Source organism: Sebastes umbrosus, chromosome 24 (assembly GCF_015220745.1).
Source record: "Sebastes umbrosus isolate fSebUmb1 chromosome 24, fSebUmb1.pri, whole genome shotgun sequence".
Classification (NCBI taxonomy): domain Eukaryota; kingdom Metazoa; phylum Chordata; class Actinopteri; order Perciformes; family Sebastidae; genus Sebastes; species Sebastes umbrosus.
In genome coordinates, this window is record NC_051292.1 from 4,625,513 (window position 1) to 4,640,965 (window position 15,453).

Below are 15,453 nucleotides of genomic sequence, written 5' to 3' on the forward strand. Positions count from 1 at the left end.
TATATATATTTATATAAAACATCCAACAAGCATATTACCTATACATGTCCCGCCCCCTCCTCCCGAATCTGAACGCTGATTGGCTGCTTGAACTGCCACTTCAGTTCCTCGTCCGTCAGCGGTGACATCAAGGCATCCACAACAAGACCGGATGTACGCAGTTTTCACTTCAAAACAAAAGCTTTATGTTTTCAAAACTCATAAATAAAAATATTTGTGTATGTCATTGGGTTTGTATTTGACATGAATCCCCGGCTGAATTGCTATTTATGTAGAAATAAAAGTATAGGTGATAAAAAATGTCATTGTTTTGTATTACAGGATTTATTTTGAAATGCAATGCCGGAAATAGCTGGGAGTAATTTGATCTACCTCACAAACCTTAACAACCTCCTACTCACCGAGCATTTGTGCACTTTGAGGAAGTCCAGTGATGCTGCTGCCGCGAAAATAGACTGAGGGGGAAAGTTACTCAACAATACTACCTGGAGGACAACTGAGTGTCAACCCTGTAACAGGTAAAGTTGTTATTTAAAGCTTTAAACTGTCAAATGAGCAAGCTAACACATGTGCTAAGCAGCTGCTGATAGTTGAATTAAATTAGTCTTTAAGTATTTATGTCTCATTATAAAACACTCACGCTTCGTTTGAAACTTCAGTATTTGTTAATGTAATGTTTTTGTGAATTTTTCTGTGGTGTTTTTTGGTCACAAATGGTCACAATAACTTCCTGGTTATGGTTTGTGTGGCTGCTTATTAGATTCAGATAATGATATTAAGGAAGGAAGTGACGTCACTTTGCATGCTTGTGTCTGTGCACACAAAACAGCTTATTTGAGCACTTCCACTAAATATTAATATATATATATATTAATATATATAATATAATATATATCTATTATATAATATAATAATATAAATATTTTTGAATGAGCTGCATAGAAATTAAGTTTTATTTGAATTAGTCTGCCTATAGAACTTGTTGAACTTGTTTTAACAGTATTACAGTGACTGTGTTTAAATTAACTACATTTGTTGAAGTAGCTGAAATAAAGTCACTGGATGCTCCAAATAGATGTCTATAATTCAAAATCTATTCTATTTTAACCTTTAAATCACCAAACACAATATTATTATTATTAATTTATCTGTTCAAAATGCACCTTAAAGGGAGATTTGTCAAGTCTTAAATACTCTTATCAACATGGGAGTGGGCAAATATGCTGCTTTATGCAAATTCATGTATACGTTTATTACTGGAAATCAATTAACAACACAAAACAATGACACATATTGTCCAGAAACCCTCACAGGTACTGCATTTAGAATAAAACAATATGCTCATTATCGTGTTAACTTTGACAGCCCTAGTTTCTCTATTTGTCCTTGTTATTTAAATACACACTACTGGTATTCATGTTATTTCTAACTGTGCTCCGTGGGAATGTGCCCTTGAGGAACTGAAATGTACTGCTCTTGGTAGCTGGCCTCTGGTGATGTGTGTATAAAGTTTCTGTTATTAGTCCTGTGTAAGCTTGTTTTTATAGTCACAACAGTGTTTCTCTTGTAATTTGATGCATATGAAACAGGATGTTAAATGATAAGAGTGGGATAAAGTTATACACACATCGTCGTCCTCACCTAGAAGAGATTAAGATCAAGAGTGTCACCTTAAGCATCCGCCAGTTCCTCCACCACTCAGATGTCAGGTGTTATTAGATGAACTTTTGTTGCCTTTGTCCTCACAGAAAGTAAATGAACCCCGCCGCAAACACACTTACAGAAAATGTCAAATGTTAAAGCAACAATCAAGAAATGAACCAATCGCTGCTACATCTATAGTAGTGGATTGGTTGTTTATGTTTCCTACTGTAATATAACATAATAACATGGTTTGTGTTTTTCTTTTACCCTGAAGTGACATTTGATAGAGGCGTACATTAAAATACTGCTGGGTGGCGTTCAGAGCCGGGGACAGGTCTAACAGGCACCGCAGCATTTTTGTTGCCTTAAAAGCAATTAGTTGGCATCTTCATGTCATTATCACATGATGTAATGGTCCTCGAGGATGCGGTTTCACACACAGAGATATAAATGCTAATTGTCAGGCGTGACGGTGCAATTAATGAAAATATTTTAGTCACGCTCGACAGATCTTCGCACTCAGGAGACCTGCTCGGTTCAAGTTTCGTGAGCCGGTGGCGTCGCGTCGGACCTGCTTTCCATAGGAAATGAATTACGCCCTCCGTCACCGGATGTGGTGAGTGGAACCGCTGATATGCCCCCCTGAAAATTGGCCTTTGAAAGAGCAACAGCCAATGAGGAAACTCCAACACTCGGCTGACGAATCCTGTAACTTCATCACTCAGTGACAGACTTTTGGCCCTCTGCGGTCCAGCCAAAAATGCAAAAAAAAAAAACTCTGTATCTGTATCTGATGATTGTTCTCACTTCCTTTTTCTTTTTTTGTAGCTTTACCCTGAAAACTTGCCAAGTGCAACCAACAAACAGTCCCGTGAGGACAGTTTAGTGATGTGAAATTGAAAGTGCTCTCTCTACAGCACTTGGAGGAGCTGATTGAGCTCCAGATCTTTTATTGTTTCGTCTCTTCAGAATTAATCAGCGTGGCTCTAGTTGTGATCCTTTAACTTTTCATACAGCCTCATTTTAATTAGTCCAATACTTTAGTTTATGACCTGCAAAGACCTCTATCTATTCACATGGAGTTGTAGATAACAGTTTTCTTTCTCATCTTTTCAGGATGTTACTCAAAATCCTGCTGGGCTTCCTGTGTGGCGTCAGAGCTTTGGCCGCAGAAAACACCGCGGCCCAGCAGGGTCCTTCTCCTCCTCCTCCTCCTCCGCTGCTGGTGGTGTCGTTCGACGGTTTCCGAGCGGACTACCTGCAGAGGTTCCCCATGCCCAACCTGGAGCTCCTGTACAGCCAGGGGGTCCTGGTGGAGCAGCTCACCAACGTCTTCATCACCAAGACGTTCCCCAACCACTACAGCCTGGTAACCCCGCTGCCCGAGCTTTTTTTAGTGTCAGATAGCAGTATGTGACGTGTCTCATAAGATAGAAGATAGAATACACTAAAATATAACAGCATAACAATGAATTCTAACGATCACACCAGAACCAATTGTTATTGTGTTCCCCTCTCCAGATGACGGGGCTGTACGCCGAGTCCCACGGCATGATCTCCAACAACATGTACGACCCCGTCACCCACAAGGAGTTCCACGTCAAGGGTCACAACAGCGACCCGGTGTGGTGGAACGAGGCGCGGCCCCTCTGGCTCACGGCGCTGGACTTCGGCTACAAGACGGCGACTATGATGTGGCCCGGCTCCGACGTGGTCATCGGCAACCGCACGCCGTCGCACTTCTTCCCCTACGACTCTCAGGTGACGTTCCGGCATCGACTGGGGAACGTAACAAACTGGATGTTGGGAGACGGAAAGGTAGAGGAGGGACATATTTTGCTGTATTTCTACTTTTTTTTTCTTTGCCCGTTAATATGGCAATAACATTTTGGGAAGTCTGGAACAGTTAGTAAGCGTTGTCTGACTTTCTGTACCATAGGAGCAAGGGGTGATGTTCGCAGCTCTCTACTGGGAGGAGCCGGACTCGTCGGGACACCTATATGGCCCTGACAACATCACTGCTATGGGCAAAGTGCTCGAGGAGGTACTGTCGTTATGCTTAAAACCTCAAAAGCAGAAGAAACATCTATATTTTTAGTAGAGTTTCTGTCCACATATTTTTATATGACTTACTGAAATAGAAAAGCTGGATGGAAGGAGGAGGTTTTGGCAGATTTATTTTCATAAAGATGCAATAAATATGGAAATGCATTGTAGAAATGGCCTGACTTTGGCAGCACAACTGAGGGTTTAATCAGATTTGTACAGAACTTGCTGTGTCTCTTTTATACGCGATCAGGTCGACGACAACATCGGCCTGCTTGTTTCGGAGCTGAAGCGGACCGGCCTCTGGGGTCGCGTCAACCTGGTGGTAACCAGTGACCACGGCATGGTCCAGTGCTCGCCCGAGCGCCTCATACTGCTGGACAAATGCGTCCAACCCGACACCTACAAACTAGTGGACCAAACGCCTGTCGCAGCCATCATCCCACTTAAAGGTGACCGGGTTCACGATAACAGAGCCTGCATACAAACATAATAACACACACAGTAAGTCCATATTTCCCTCCTCGAGCGGTGTTTTTAGGATATCGCTCACGCAAATGATTTCCTATTAGTTGCAGACACAGCGCACATCTTCAAACAGCTGAGTGCGTGCCACGCCCATATGACAGCATATTTGAAATCGGACATCCCCGACAGGCTTCACTACCGGAACAATGAGCGCATCCAACCGATCATACTGATCGCTGACGAGGGCTGGTCCATACTGCAGAGAGGGGACCATCCAGCACATCGTACGTCTCGTTCTTCTCTACACTCTGATAGCCAGACACTTAGTCCAAAGTCCTCTGTAATCCACCCACCGCTCTCCTTCCCTCTCCCTCAGTTGGCAATCACGGCTACGACAACTCCCTACCCAGCATGCACCCCTTCATGGCGGCGTCGGGGCCCAGCTTCCGTCGGGGTTATCGAATGAGCAGCATGCAGAGCGTGGACATTTACCCGCTCATGTGCCACCTGCTGTCGGTGCCGCCGCGGCCCAACAACGGCAGCCTGACCCAGGCCCGCTGCCTGCTGGCTGCCGAGTTCTGCTGGGCCGCCCCTCAGGTGATCGGCATGGTGGTTGGCGTCCTGCTGACGCTCACTTCAATCACTGGTAAGTCCCAGAGATTGCAACAGTATATTAACATGTGTGTGTCTCTCTCTCTCTCTCTCTATATATATATATATATATATACATATATATATGTAGGGGTTTTATATATATATATTCGGACAATAAACGCCGATGTAGTATCTGTGATGGGCTAACATCGATAAATCAGTCGGGCTCTGCTAACGGCAACTTGTTTCTCTCCAGTTCTGTTGTGGTGTGTGAGATCGCGCCGCCGGTCAGACTCACGGCCCTTCCAGAGGCTGCAGGTTGACGACGATGACGACGACGAAGAAGCCTTGTGGGAATAAACCAGTTACGAGCCGGCTGCCGCGCCCGAACCTCTCCCTGCTTTAAGAGGTACTTTACAAGCTGCACTTTACTCACTGAGGCCGACTGAGGTCACTCTGACATGCGTGTTGTTTTATGTGCCGGCATACACACAGACCAGTTGTTTTATTCAGGTCGTACACTGGGGGAAACACGTCCGTAGGAAATTTACTCTCCATAATGTTACTGTTTTAAACATCCTGTTACAATAGACTTGAACATGTGACGAGATACCAGCGGCGTTTTTGGTGGGAATCATTTTATATGCAGCAAGGGAACCAAAAAATACTGATTTAAGAGATTTCTGTTCTATTTTTCTGTGGGAATTCTGCTTATAAAAATTATATTTTGTCTGTGGATTTTATTTTTTTGCACTTGTAGTGTCACATTTACGTCAGCAGAGGGAGCCAGAAGCTCATTTAAAATGTCTATTGTATCTCACTGAGATCCTGTGTGTCTTGAAGAGGAAAACTTGAAAGATCTTTTGGTGGAATTGAGTCTGAAGCAATTTAAATAACGCTTTAATTCTCCTTTTATCCTTTCTGCCATGCTTAAAAAGCTGAAATCTGATGCATTTTTTACTACTGAATTATAGTGTAATAGGTAACAATACCTATAAATGCTACATCAAAGTGACATGGTGTTTTGAAGAAGGCGATTTCTATGCAAGTTATTCAGTAAGTACAGGTGTGTCACTCTGTATAAATGATACCAAAGATAGATTTTTCACAGAGGGATTTGTATCATAAAATGAAAGCAATAATATAATAATAATAATTATTATTAGCATCAGGTAGGACATTAACACACTGTTGCACTGGGTGACTTCGTCTGTTCAGTTTATTTTCCGTCCTGCTGCTCCAAATACTCACTAGAGCACCAAATGTGTATTCATCCACAGCTGAAAGCGGTCCCCAACAAATGTCCTCCTTTTTTGGTTAACTTTTGCTAAAAACTATCTGTTTCAGGGATTTATTAAGTGTTTTAAAAAAAAAAAAAAAACGTGTGCATCGCCACGTTCAGGATGCAGTATTCTTTTTATGGCGAAGGCATGACCCGCCCTACTCTGCCTCTGACTGGCTTACCCTGATATTCTTACCCCTAAAGGCCTTTACACTCCAGGGCGTGACGAATAAACAACACAAAAATGCGAAATATGTTAAGTCTAGGGCTTTTATTGTGAAAGATAAGAACAGAAGGAGTGCGCTGCCTTTGTCATGGTTGAAAGGAGTAATAAAGTTTGGTTTCAGGCTACAGAGCCTCGATGTTGTTGTTTGATAAATATAGGCGCAACTCAACCCGTTCTGCACGGCGTGATTGGTTGATGCCTTTTATTTGCGGTGCAAAAGCTCAGAAAGTCGACCTCGTCTGCAAACTATTCACGTTCTGTGTGTAGTAGTACTTAAAAAAATATATTGACGTGCAAATTGAAAAAAAAGGCTGCCGGTGTTTAACGACATTTACCCTTACAGGGTTTTTCATAGAAAGTTACAAGGCAAATTTCATCCCGCTCTAACTACTTTATATGCTTAATAATGACATACTACTTAATAATACACCATAGTTTATTAGTTGATTTATATTTTTTGTATTAAGAATCTGAATCACATAGCTAGAAACTAATATTGTGAAGTAAAAAAAGTACAATATTTCCCTCTGAGATGTAGTGGAGTAGAAGAGGGCTATTAAGTTACATAATATGTAAGTAAAGTACCTCAAAATTGTACTTAAGGACGGTACTGGAGTAGCCTACAGTCCACCACTGCTGGACTACAACATTGTTTACAAGAGCACAAGATATTTTAATAGTTCTAGCCTCTTAATTTTGCTCTCAAAGTGCAACAGATTGATGCATTTAACTTTTAAAATAGAGGTCCGAGGTCAGGATGGTTCCACCTCCGCCTCATTTTGAGCCAGGAAAAACCCTGCTCTGACCAATCACACTCCTCATGCCTAAACCTAACCAACCCAACCTACAAAGGCAGCGAGTACCAGCCAATCAGAGGCGGAGTAGGGCGAGTCATCCCTTCGCCATAGCAGGATTCGTTACTTAGCGTTCGGGGACTTTGCCGCTTCGGAGCTCATGCCGGTTCAAAACTGGCCAATGCTCGGTCCTTGGAAGTTCTGCTTGCAGCGTTGTTTGTGAACCGCTCATCGCTCGCTGACTCCAGGGAAGTGAAGAAGGTTTTAACGTCAGTATATCCAGCAGTTAATGAGCCGCGACCTGTAAAGCCCCGCTGAGGACGACATGCTCGACTCTACATGTCCACCAGATCCGGCGAGGGCTCTATCTGTCTGCATATTCATGTGTTTGTGATCTTTTAAATGTTACATATAAGCTGTATCTTTGCACTCTATTTGTGTTTGATCCACAAAGTTACTGTTTTTAGATGTAAAGAATTGTACTATGCAAATCCTGTCTGGCCTGTAAAGAGATTCCTGTTGTAAAATGTTTAAAACAAATAAAGATGATTGAAAATCTGACTTCTTGTGTTGTGTAAAATGGAAAAGGAAAAATCGACACACATTTGGAAAAATTAATTTATATTCCTTTATATTTTTTTTTTCTCCATCGCAGTCACAACATTACAATGTAATAAAATGGTAAATATATAAAATCAATACTGACGCATATACATTTCTGTATCGTGTTCAAAACCAAAATGAACTGTACATGTTTTTCATTTATATCTGTTTTAAAATCTGTCATAATTTCTCTGTAGTCATCTGCATTATTGTAAATCTTTGTCTCTTTACAGATAAATAGACTTTATTTATTCTGGAGGTATTGTAACAAAAATAACACATTTCCTAACGCTGGCCGCGGAGGGCCACTGAAAATATCATTCAACTCTTGCCCCAGAATGCTTGAACACGATCGTAGACACGGAATACACGGACAAACAAGAGATGTGTCGTCTTGTTTCTCTCCCGTTTCTCTTTTCGTGGTCGGTCAGGAACATTCGGTGTGGATTTGGGAATCTCCCCCCCCCCAAAAAAAGACCAGGTGTTTTGTATGAGCTGACGCAGGAGCGGTTTGAACACGGTTGATGACGGCAGCCGTCGTTTCTACAGCGAAGGCGGGAGATGTTCGCCAGACAGTTTCTTCTTTCTATCTTTAAATATGACTTCTAAATTGCTCTTTTACTTATTTTCCCCAAAGGTTTTGGTTCCCAAGAATGACAAGAAATACTATTTTCTCACTCATCTAGTGGTATCAAGTCATGTAGAGCCAGGAGACGGTTGGTTTAGCTGTGTCCAAAGGTCCAACTTTGGCAAAGCTAGCTCCGTCAGACTTTTTAAACTTCATATTTAGCGTACAGATATGTAAGTGGTGAATATTCTTAGGCCTTTATCTCAACCTATTTGCATTTTTAACACTAAATATGAGGGGTAAAATGGACATTTTGTCTTATTCGTTATTCATCTGCTCGTCCTAAACGCTGCCGTCTGGCGAATCACCTCCCGAAACGTCCTCCTGCCTACAGATCTAACATCAGTGTGCTTATACTCGAGACAACACGATGGCACAGACTCCTACGAAAACACAGTTTCCAGTCAAGCCGTAATTTTTCTTCTCTTTCGTCTTACATTCTGGATATTTTATAAAGAACATTTACTTATCAGTACATTTGAAAGAGCCATCTAACCAACTCATCGAAACATAGATCCAACCGAGGAGGATTTACCAGAAAAAGGTATTTACAATCAAAATGCCAAACACGAGAAAATAAAAGCTAATTTTTTTTTGCACATTGAAATTTTCTAGAGCTACTTTTTTTTTTCTTTCTCTCAAGCTGAAGAACACAGTAGAAAAAGCATGACCCCGACAAAATAAAAGCTCATAGATACATCCACATTAAGGTTTAGTTTGACCCTTGCCCTGTGCTTATAGTGTCCACACCTGAGTCGAACAACTGAAATCCCTCCGACTCCGGTTCCCATGATTGAATTTTTAGTATTTGTGCCAAAAAATGTTTTGTATTTGAACCGTCGTTGGACTCAGATCTGGTAGAAACTGCTCTGAGATCAGAAATAGACAAAACCATGATGAGTAATTTCACAGCTCTGGACCAAGCAAGTAAAACTTTGGCTAAAATAAAAGCATATGAAGCACATTCAGTCACACACGCACACACACACACACACACACACACACACACACACGCGCAGGCCTCATATGCTTTGCAGACCCTGATAGTGGAACATTTATACCAAAAAAATAACTTTTCACATTCCTCCGTCGGGAGGTTGCATCCATTATTCCCTAAAGGTACATTACACTGTTTCCCTCCCAACCAATATGAACCCATCAACAGACAAAATGTAAATTAAGTCCATAGAAATTTGCAAACAAAGACAAGGAATACATGAGAACAGTGATGTGGTATTTTTTGTTTTTTGTAAAGGTTATACAAGCCCAGATCTTCTCTGTCTGTCTGTAACCTTGCATAGCTGTGGATGTGTAGCCATACAACGATAACACTGACTTGGATCTTCCCTTACAGAGCGGGCCTGGCTAAGGCTCTGGGTTTCTTTAGGGGTGGAAGGAAGTTTAATTTATGGCGCGCAGACTCGACTGTAGAGTGTGGTGGATCCATGACTTTTTTTAGGTATGAAGGGTAGTGAATTAAAAATGTAAGAAGGTATGATACCTGCAGTTTACAGCCGAGTCTGAACGCCACACATGAATAGACGGGTTTCTTGTATACAAACGTTACTGGGTGCGTCCGCATTCAGGGGGGGGGCGAAACCGCTTTGGCAGCCGTTGTAATCAACGTAGATTTCACATTGTTTGGTATTGGTATGAGGTTTGTTTATTATTATCACCTGTTATTACACGGCTTTGTTGAATACTCGATTCTGATTGGTCAATCACAGCGTTTTACGGTCTGTTTTTTTTTTTTATAGCAAACCGTTGCTATGTATAACGGACTGTTGTTATGTATAACAGACCGTTGCTATGTATAACGGACTGTTGCTATGTATAACGGACCGTTACTATGTATAACAGACCGTTGCTATGTATAACGGACCGTTGCTATGTATAACGGACCGTTGCTATGTATAACAGACCGTTGCTATGTATAACAGACCGTTGCTATGGGCGCAGCTCAGATGTCGGAATTTGGAGGAACATTTTTGTGTCAAAATATTGATTTCTTAAGAAAGTAGCCGTGTCATAAACGTGATAATGTACAGCTAGCGGGTCATTGTTGTGAAATAAATCCCTTCAGGGCGATGCAAGACCACTCCACTTCGCGTCGGGGTGTGGCATCGTCCTGTCAGGGGTCATTTCACAACGTAAACGAACGTTAACTAACGTTAGTGGTTCAGTCAGAAACGTAACGCCAAAAGTCAATACAATATTGCAGACATGTCCAATTCAAACGTTAGCTACGTCTTTCATCACGTTTAAGTTTTAAGGCGTAGTCGCTATATATAAATAAACATTTCCTTAGCGTGTGGGTCGATCACCCTGTTGTTGATCCATTCATTTTTATCGATCTGTGGAGTACGAAAGCTCGCCATGACCACCTGCTAGCGCTGTGTGACTAGAATACTTTTGCCCATCAGGCCTGGATCCATAATCTCCTTCCTTGACATTAAACATTTTCAATCCATCTTCTCTTACTCCTTGACATGCCGTGCTTTCTGCCCCCCGTAGCTGCACGCACATCTCCGTGATGACGTTGCACAGAAACCCGTCTATACTTCCGTGTAAAGAAGTATTGTTTTTGGTTGTGTCAGACCTGATTTGTGTTAAACCTGACTGGCTGGAGCTCTGGGTGCAAAAAGGGGAAAGGCGGGGGCCATGGTTTTGGGTCAAAAAGGTCAGAGGTCAGCGCTAGTGGGACAGCTGCTCTCTGGAACATAAACCTCCCTTTTTAAGCACATACAAAGCTGTGACTCCTCAAACCTTATTTTTCCTAGTGTGCCCTCAAAATCTAAGACATTCATGCAAGAAATTCACGAGAGACTTGTGTTATCTAAACGTCACATATTCGTGCTTGACACAGGACGCCGTTTTTCCTTTTTGATTTCTGTGCTCTGACAGCGAACCTCATGCTTAATGTACAGTCAAGAGTGTACCAAAAAATTAGCACCACCCTCCTAAAGTTAACCAGATATCCCTTAAAAAACCTCCACTTCCGTCGAGCGGATAAGGCATTGTCGCTTGTTGCAGAGGGGTGTTGCTGTTTTTATGTACACTCTCTCTCGATCTGAAACACTCTAGACGTATTTGGCTAAATTCTTCATACCACTGTTTCCACGACGATACAAAAAACATCCAGCTTTACTCAATAGCACCATATGAATATTGTTCCCAAATTATAAAGGGGTAAGGGATTATTGGACATTAGTGAGTGTGTGTGAATGTGTGTGAGGTAGGGACACATCCCATGTTACTCTACTTTTCACTGTTGTGTACTATCTCCCTGCTGTGGAGGAAAACCCTGTGAGTGTGTGTGTGAGTGTGTGTTGTGAGCGTGTACACTAAGCACATCTCCTTGCGTCGGAGACTTGCATAGCTTCTGCAGGACGGGAAGAGCAGTTGTCCGTTTGGACGGAGCCTTTGGCGCAGCCTTGGCCGATAACTGAAGGCAGTACTCAAGTTGCACCATAGAATTCAAAGGGACAATCTGCCCTTATTGCACCATTAAGTACGAGAGTGTTTGTGTGTGTTTCATATTTTGCACCATATGAAGTGGGATTAGCAGCCAATTGACTCTGTAGCTTTGTTGCACCATATGAACACCGATGCTGCTGCTGCTGCTTCTGTTGCGCGTTCGCACCTACTGAATCTAGTTTGCAGCAAATTAACTGATTTGTTGTTTTTTTTAATCGGCTAGCACCACGGGAAAAAGTAATGTAAGCTCACTCTTTGTTCACATTAGTCGGACTTAAAGGGGTACGTCAACATTTTTGGTCTTAGTCTCCTTTTTCACCTGGCTGAAAATGATTATTTTCATCATTAATTAGTCTGTTGATCATTTTTTAGATTAACTGATTCATTATTTAGTCTATAAGAGTGGTTCCCAACCTGAGGGTGGGGACCCCAATAAGGGTCGCAAGATAAATCTCAAGGGTCGATTAACAGAATAGGAAAATACGCTTATGTTTTTCCTCTGTGAATTACTAAATAATTTGGTAATACTTCATTTTACAGGTCTGCGATTTCATGGTAATTAATAATTAGCAAGTATTTTAAATTTCTTTTGAATTACTGCCAAATTACCCCAATATTTACCTCAAATTTTATCAAAAATCACTTTATTATAAACATTATTTAATAATTATATTCCTCTATTTCCCAATAGTTGGTAATTTATTTAATACATATATGCTTTATTCCCATGTCTGCTCATAAATAGATAATAATTAGCAAATAACTTCTATTAACTTTCTTAAAAAACATCAGCCACCAGGTTTGTGTAGACAATAAGTCTAATTTTCCATGTCCGATGAAGAACCTTCTCAAGCATAAGGGCCCTATTTTAACCATTATATGCTATATTAGCATATAATGGTTAAATAATGTTTATAATAAAGTAATTTTCGATAAATTTTGAGGTAAATATTGGGGTAATTTCGCAGTAGTTCCAAAGAAATTTCAAATAGGTTACTTGTTAATTATCACCTTATTTGCGGACCTGTAAAATGAAGTGTTACCACCCGTCTACACACCTGTTCCCACGTCCCTTATCTGCTCTGCAGTAGCGTGGCCTTTCCCGCCCACCTGCATCTCTTTCCCTCATCATCAGCCTCTCATTTCATACTGTATACCGGCCCAGATCTATTCATTCCCTGCCAGACCATTAAAGTCGCTTTGTTGTTTCTTCCCTCTAGGATCCCTGAATCCTGCAATCCTATTACCTGGAACCTGGACCTGACTTTGGACCCAGTCATGATTCCTGTACCTACCTACCTGCCTGTAAGCGTATATATATAATCCTAATTTTTGCTTGATTACTGACTTATTTAATCATTTCATCGTCTCATCAGCACTAAAAATTACATTTGGTGGTCAATTTTGCTCATTGAGAACAAGCTTGCTTTAGTTTCAATGGTCTTTGCTAAAAGACAAGAGAAATAAGAGGCTAAAATTGCCCCCAAAAATGTTGAAGTACCCCTTTAAACACTCTTCACGCGCTCTCAAATGCAACACCTTTTCTCTTTAACCTGCTCGATCCTCTTGGACATGCAGCTATAATAAGAAGCATGTGTGTGTTTTGTGTTCGTCTTTTCTAACCGCACCATCTGAAATGGCTCATGGCTGGGTTTCACCTGCTCTACCGCTGACATGGGACTGCAGAAAAGGTGCAAAAAAAAACACTTTCGCCACCTTCTAAATCACTTTGTTTCTACCCGCCGCCACGCGGTGTTAAAGTCGGCCCCCAGACGGCGTGTGATTTCAGGAGCAACGTCCCAGTCGACGGGGCCCCGATGACTGATATCTCGCTTCGTTTGTTGTCGCCTGCCAATGTAACAGCTTGGATTACAGGGATAAACAAACCAAAAAATAAATAATGAGCCATATATCACAGCTCAGCCGTGGGTGGCTTTGGAGGAGTTGATGTTGGACTCGGTACAGGAGGAGTCATTGGGAGGGTTGTGATGATTAAAGTCCAAAACTGTTTTTTAAACAGCTTCAGTGGCAGCACCCTGTTAGCGTGGGACCAACATGATTAAGACATCACACGTGGAAATATGTAGTAGATCAGAAATAATTACTTGCATTTGCTCTTTCTGTGGAAAATTTGGATGCAATTTTTTCATTTTTGTCATCGTCTAGCAACTAAAGAAAATCTAACCTCCCAGCATAACAGGAAATGATGGAGATGAACTGTTAGACCCCTGGACGGCATACACATACATAACCGTGTGATACGCATGTACTACCTTTTGTTCTTTCCTGTATTCTGTGATGATATAACCATACATTAGTAGGCGAACACTGAAAACATCAGCAGGCAGTGTTCTTCTAACATGGGAGTTTATCTGTAAGATGATGGTGCCGCTGTGTTTTGGAGTCTGATTGGACAGAGATTGGCACGTTGACTAGTGGTACATGTTTAGCCAACCTGATCTCATGGGAAGGCGTATAAATAGCACGACATTTTAAGGACATTACGCGTGTCGTGATTATGCATTTTAGGCTTTTTTAACGTGTCATTTACTGCCACGTTGTCACCGTTCAACAGTTAGGTTTAGGCAACAAAACCACTTAGTTAGGTTTAGGAAAAAAATCATGATTGTGCTTAAAATAAGTAAGTAAAATACGTACGGAAACAACGTAACGTAAGTACGGAAAACACATCACTAACTGCAAAATAACTCCTGGGTTGAATGTCCTGTGTTTGTCTTTTCTCACTTTTTCACTTCGCTCTGAGCGTAGCATATTCAGTACAGACTACATGGCGTGAAATGGCACGCCAAAAGCAAGAAAGGGCGTTGATATTCTGCATGCAAAATGACTTACTTATGAATTGCCGTGCCATTCATACGCCATTTGGTGACACCGGGCTGGTTTAGCAACAAGAACTGTAGCGTTAAAAACTATCCATCTGTCCTCAGTAGATCTTAAGCACTAGCTCCATTCTAACAGCTTAGCACACAAGGTGTTGAGTGAGACTACAACAGACTCCAATTGGCAATAAAAATATCTTTTTTTTAGTATATGGAACTGTAGATTTGTAACGTTTAAAATCTCAGCTAATATCTCAGCTATCAAACCCGGTATAGTTGTTGTTTTGAAATGTAGTTCAGGCAGGAAACCACTAATTCTTCCAATACACAGTCATTTTGGCACTGTAATGTTTTGTTGCACATAGTTTCCCATTTATTTTAGAGTTATTGGGTCTTATTTTGAGCCGCTACAACTTCGTGTGTTCTCACTTTTAGAGCTAACGTTGCCTAACATAGTGTATGCCTCTCGGTCTCCATCTTTCCCATCATGCTCTTCTACTCTCCCCGGTGACCTTGTCAACCAACCCCCCCAAAAACCGATGTGTCCGTCTGCTTTGCCCCCACTCGACGACAACGTTAACGGTACATTAAAAAAAAATCCCTTCTGTACATAGAAAATATATACACTACCTTTTTGACTAGACTAACGACAACACGTTCACAAACTCCGTAGCGACGCTCTCTCTTTGTGTCACGTCTTTTTATTCTACTGAAACCCCGTGAAAGTGTGAGCGACGCAACATAAACGGCATGCGGTGGTCAAAGACTCCGAGGTGAGAAACTGCGCTCATTTTTCAGCTTTTTTTTTGTTGTTGTTGTTTTGTTTTTCTTCACAGCGGAGAGCGAAACGT

General features: G+C 41.5%; 1 protein-coding gene across 2 annotated transcripts; it reads left to right on the forward strand.

Moving 5' to 3' along the window:
* Positions 1 to 367: 367 nt before the first annotated feature.
* enpp4 (ectonucleotide pyrophosphatase/phosphodiesterase 4) lies at positions 368 to 13,034 on the forward strand. Of its 2 annotated transcripts, XM_037761747.1 has the most exons (9): positions 368 to 518; positions 2,761 to 3,013; positions 3,166 to 3,462; positions 3,584 to 3,688; positions 3,944 to 4,142; positions 4,263 to 4,442; positions 4,535 to 4,804; positions 5,009 to 5,161; positions 12,983 to 13,034. In XM_037761747.1, exons 2-8 carry the CDS (start codon positions 2,762 to 2,764, stop codon positions 5,110 to 5,112), a joined length of 1,407 nt encoding a protein of 468 aa, XP_037617675.1. In that variant the 5' UTR covers positions 368 to 518; position 2,761; the 3' UTR covers positions 5,113 to 5,161; positions 12,983 to 13,034. The 2 variants fall into 2 exon arrangements, with proteins under 2 accessions (XP_037617675.1, XP_037617674.1); XM_037761746.1 differs by lacking the exon at positions 12,983 to 13,034 and having other exon boundaries at positions 5,009 to 5,410.
* Positions 13,035 to 15,453: the final 2,419 nt, after the last annotated feature.

Coding starts and splice junctions, on each gene's coding strand:
- enpp4 (XM_037761747.1), top strand. CDS start 2,762: ATGTTACTCAAAATCCTGCTGGGCTTCCTGTGTGGCGTCAGAGCTTTG. Junction 3,689..3,943: donor TGGGCAAAGTGCTCGAGGAG/GTACTGTCGTTA, acceptor ATACGCGATCAG/GTCGACGACAACATCGGCCT. Junction 4,143..4,262: donor AGCCATCATCCCACTTAAAG/GTGACCGGGTTC, acceptor ATTTCCTATTAG/TTGCAGACACAGCGCACATC.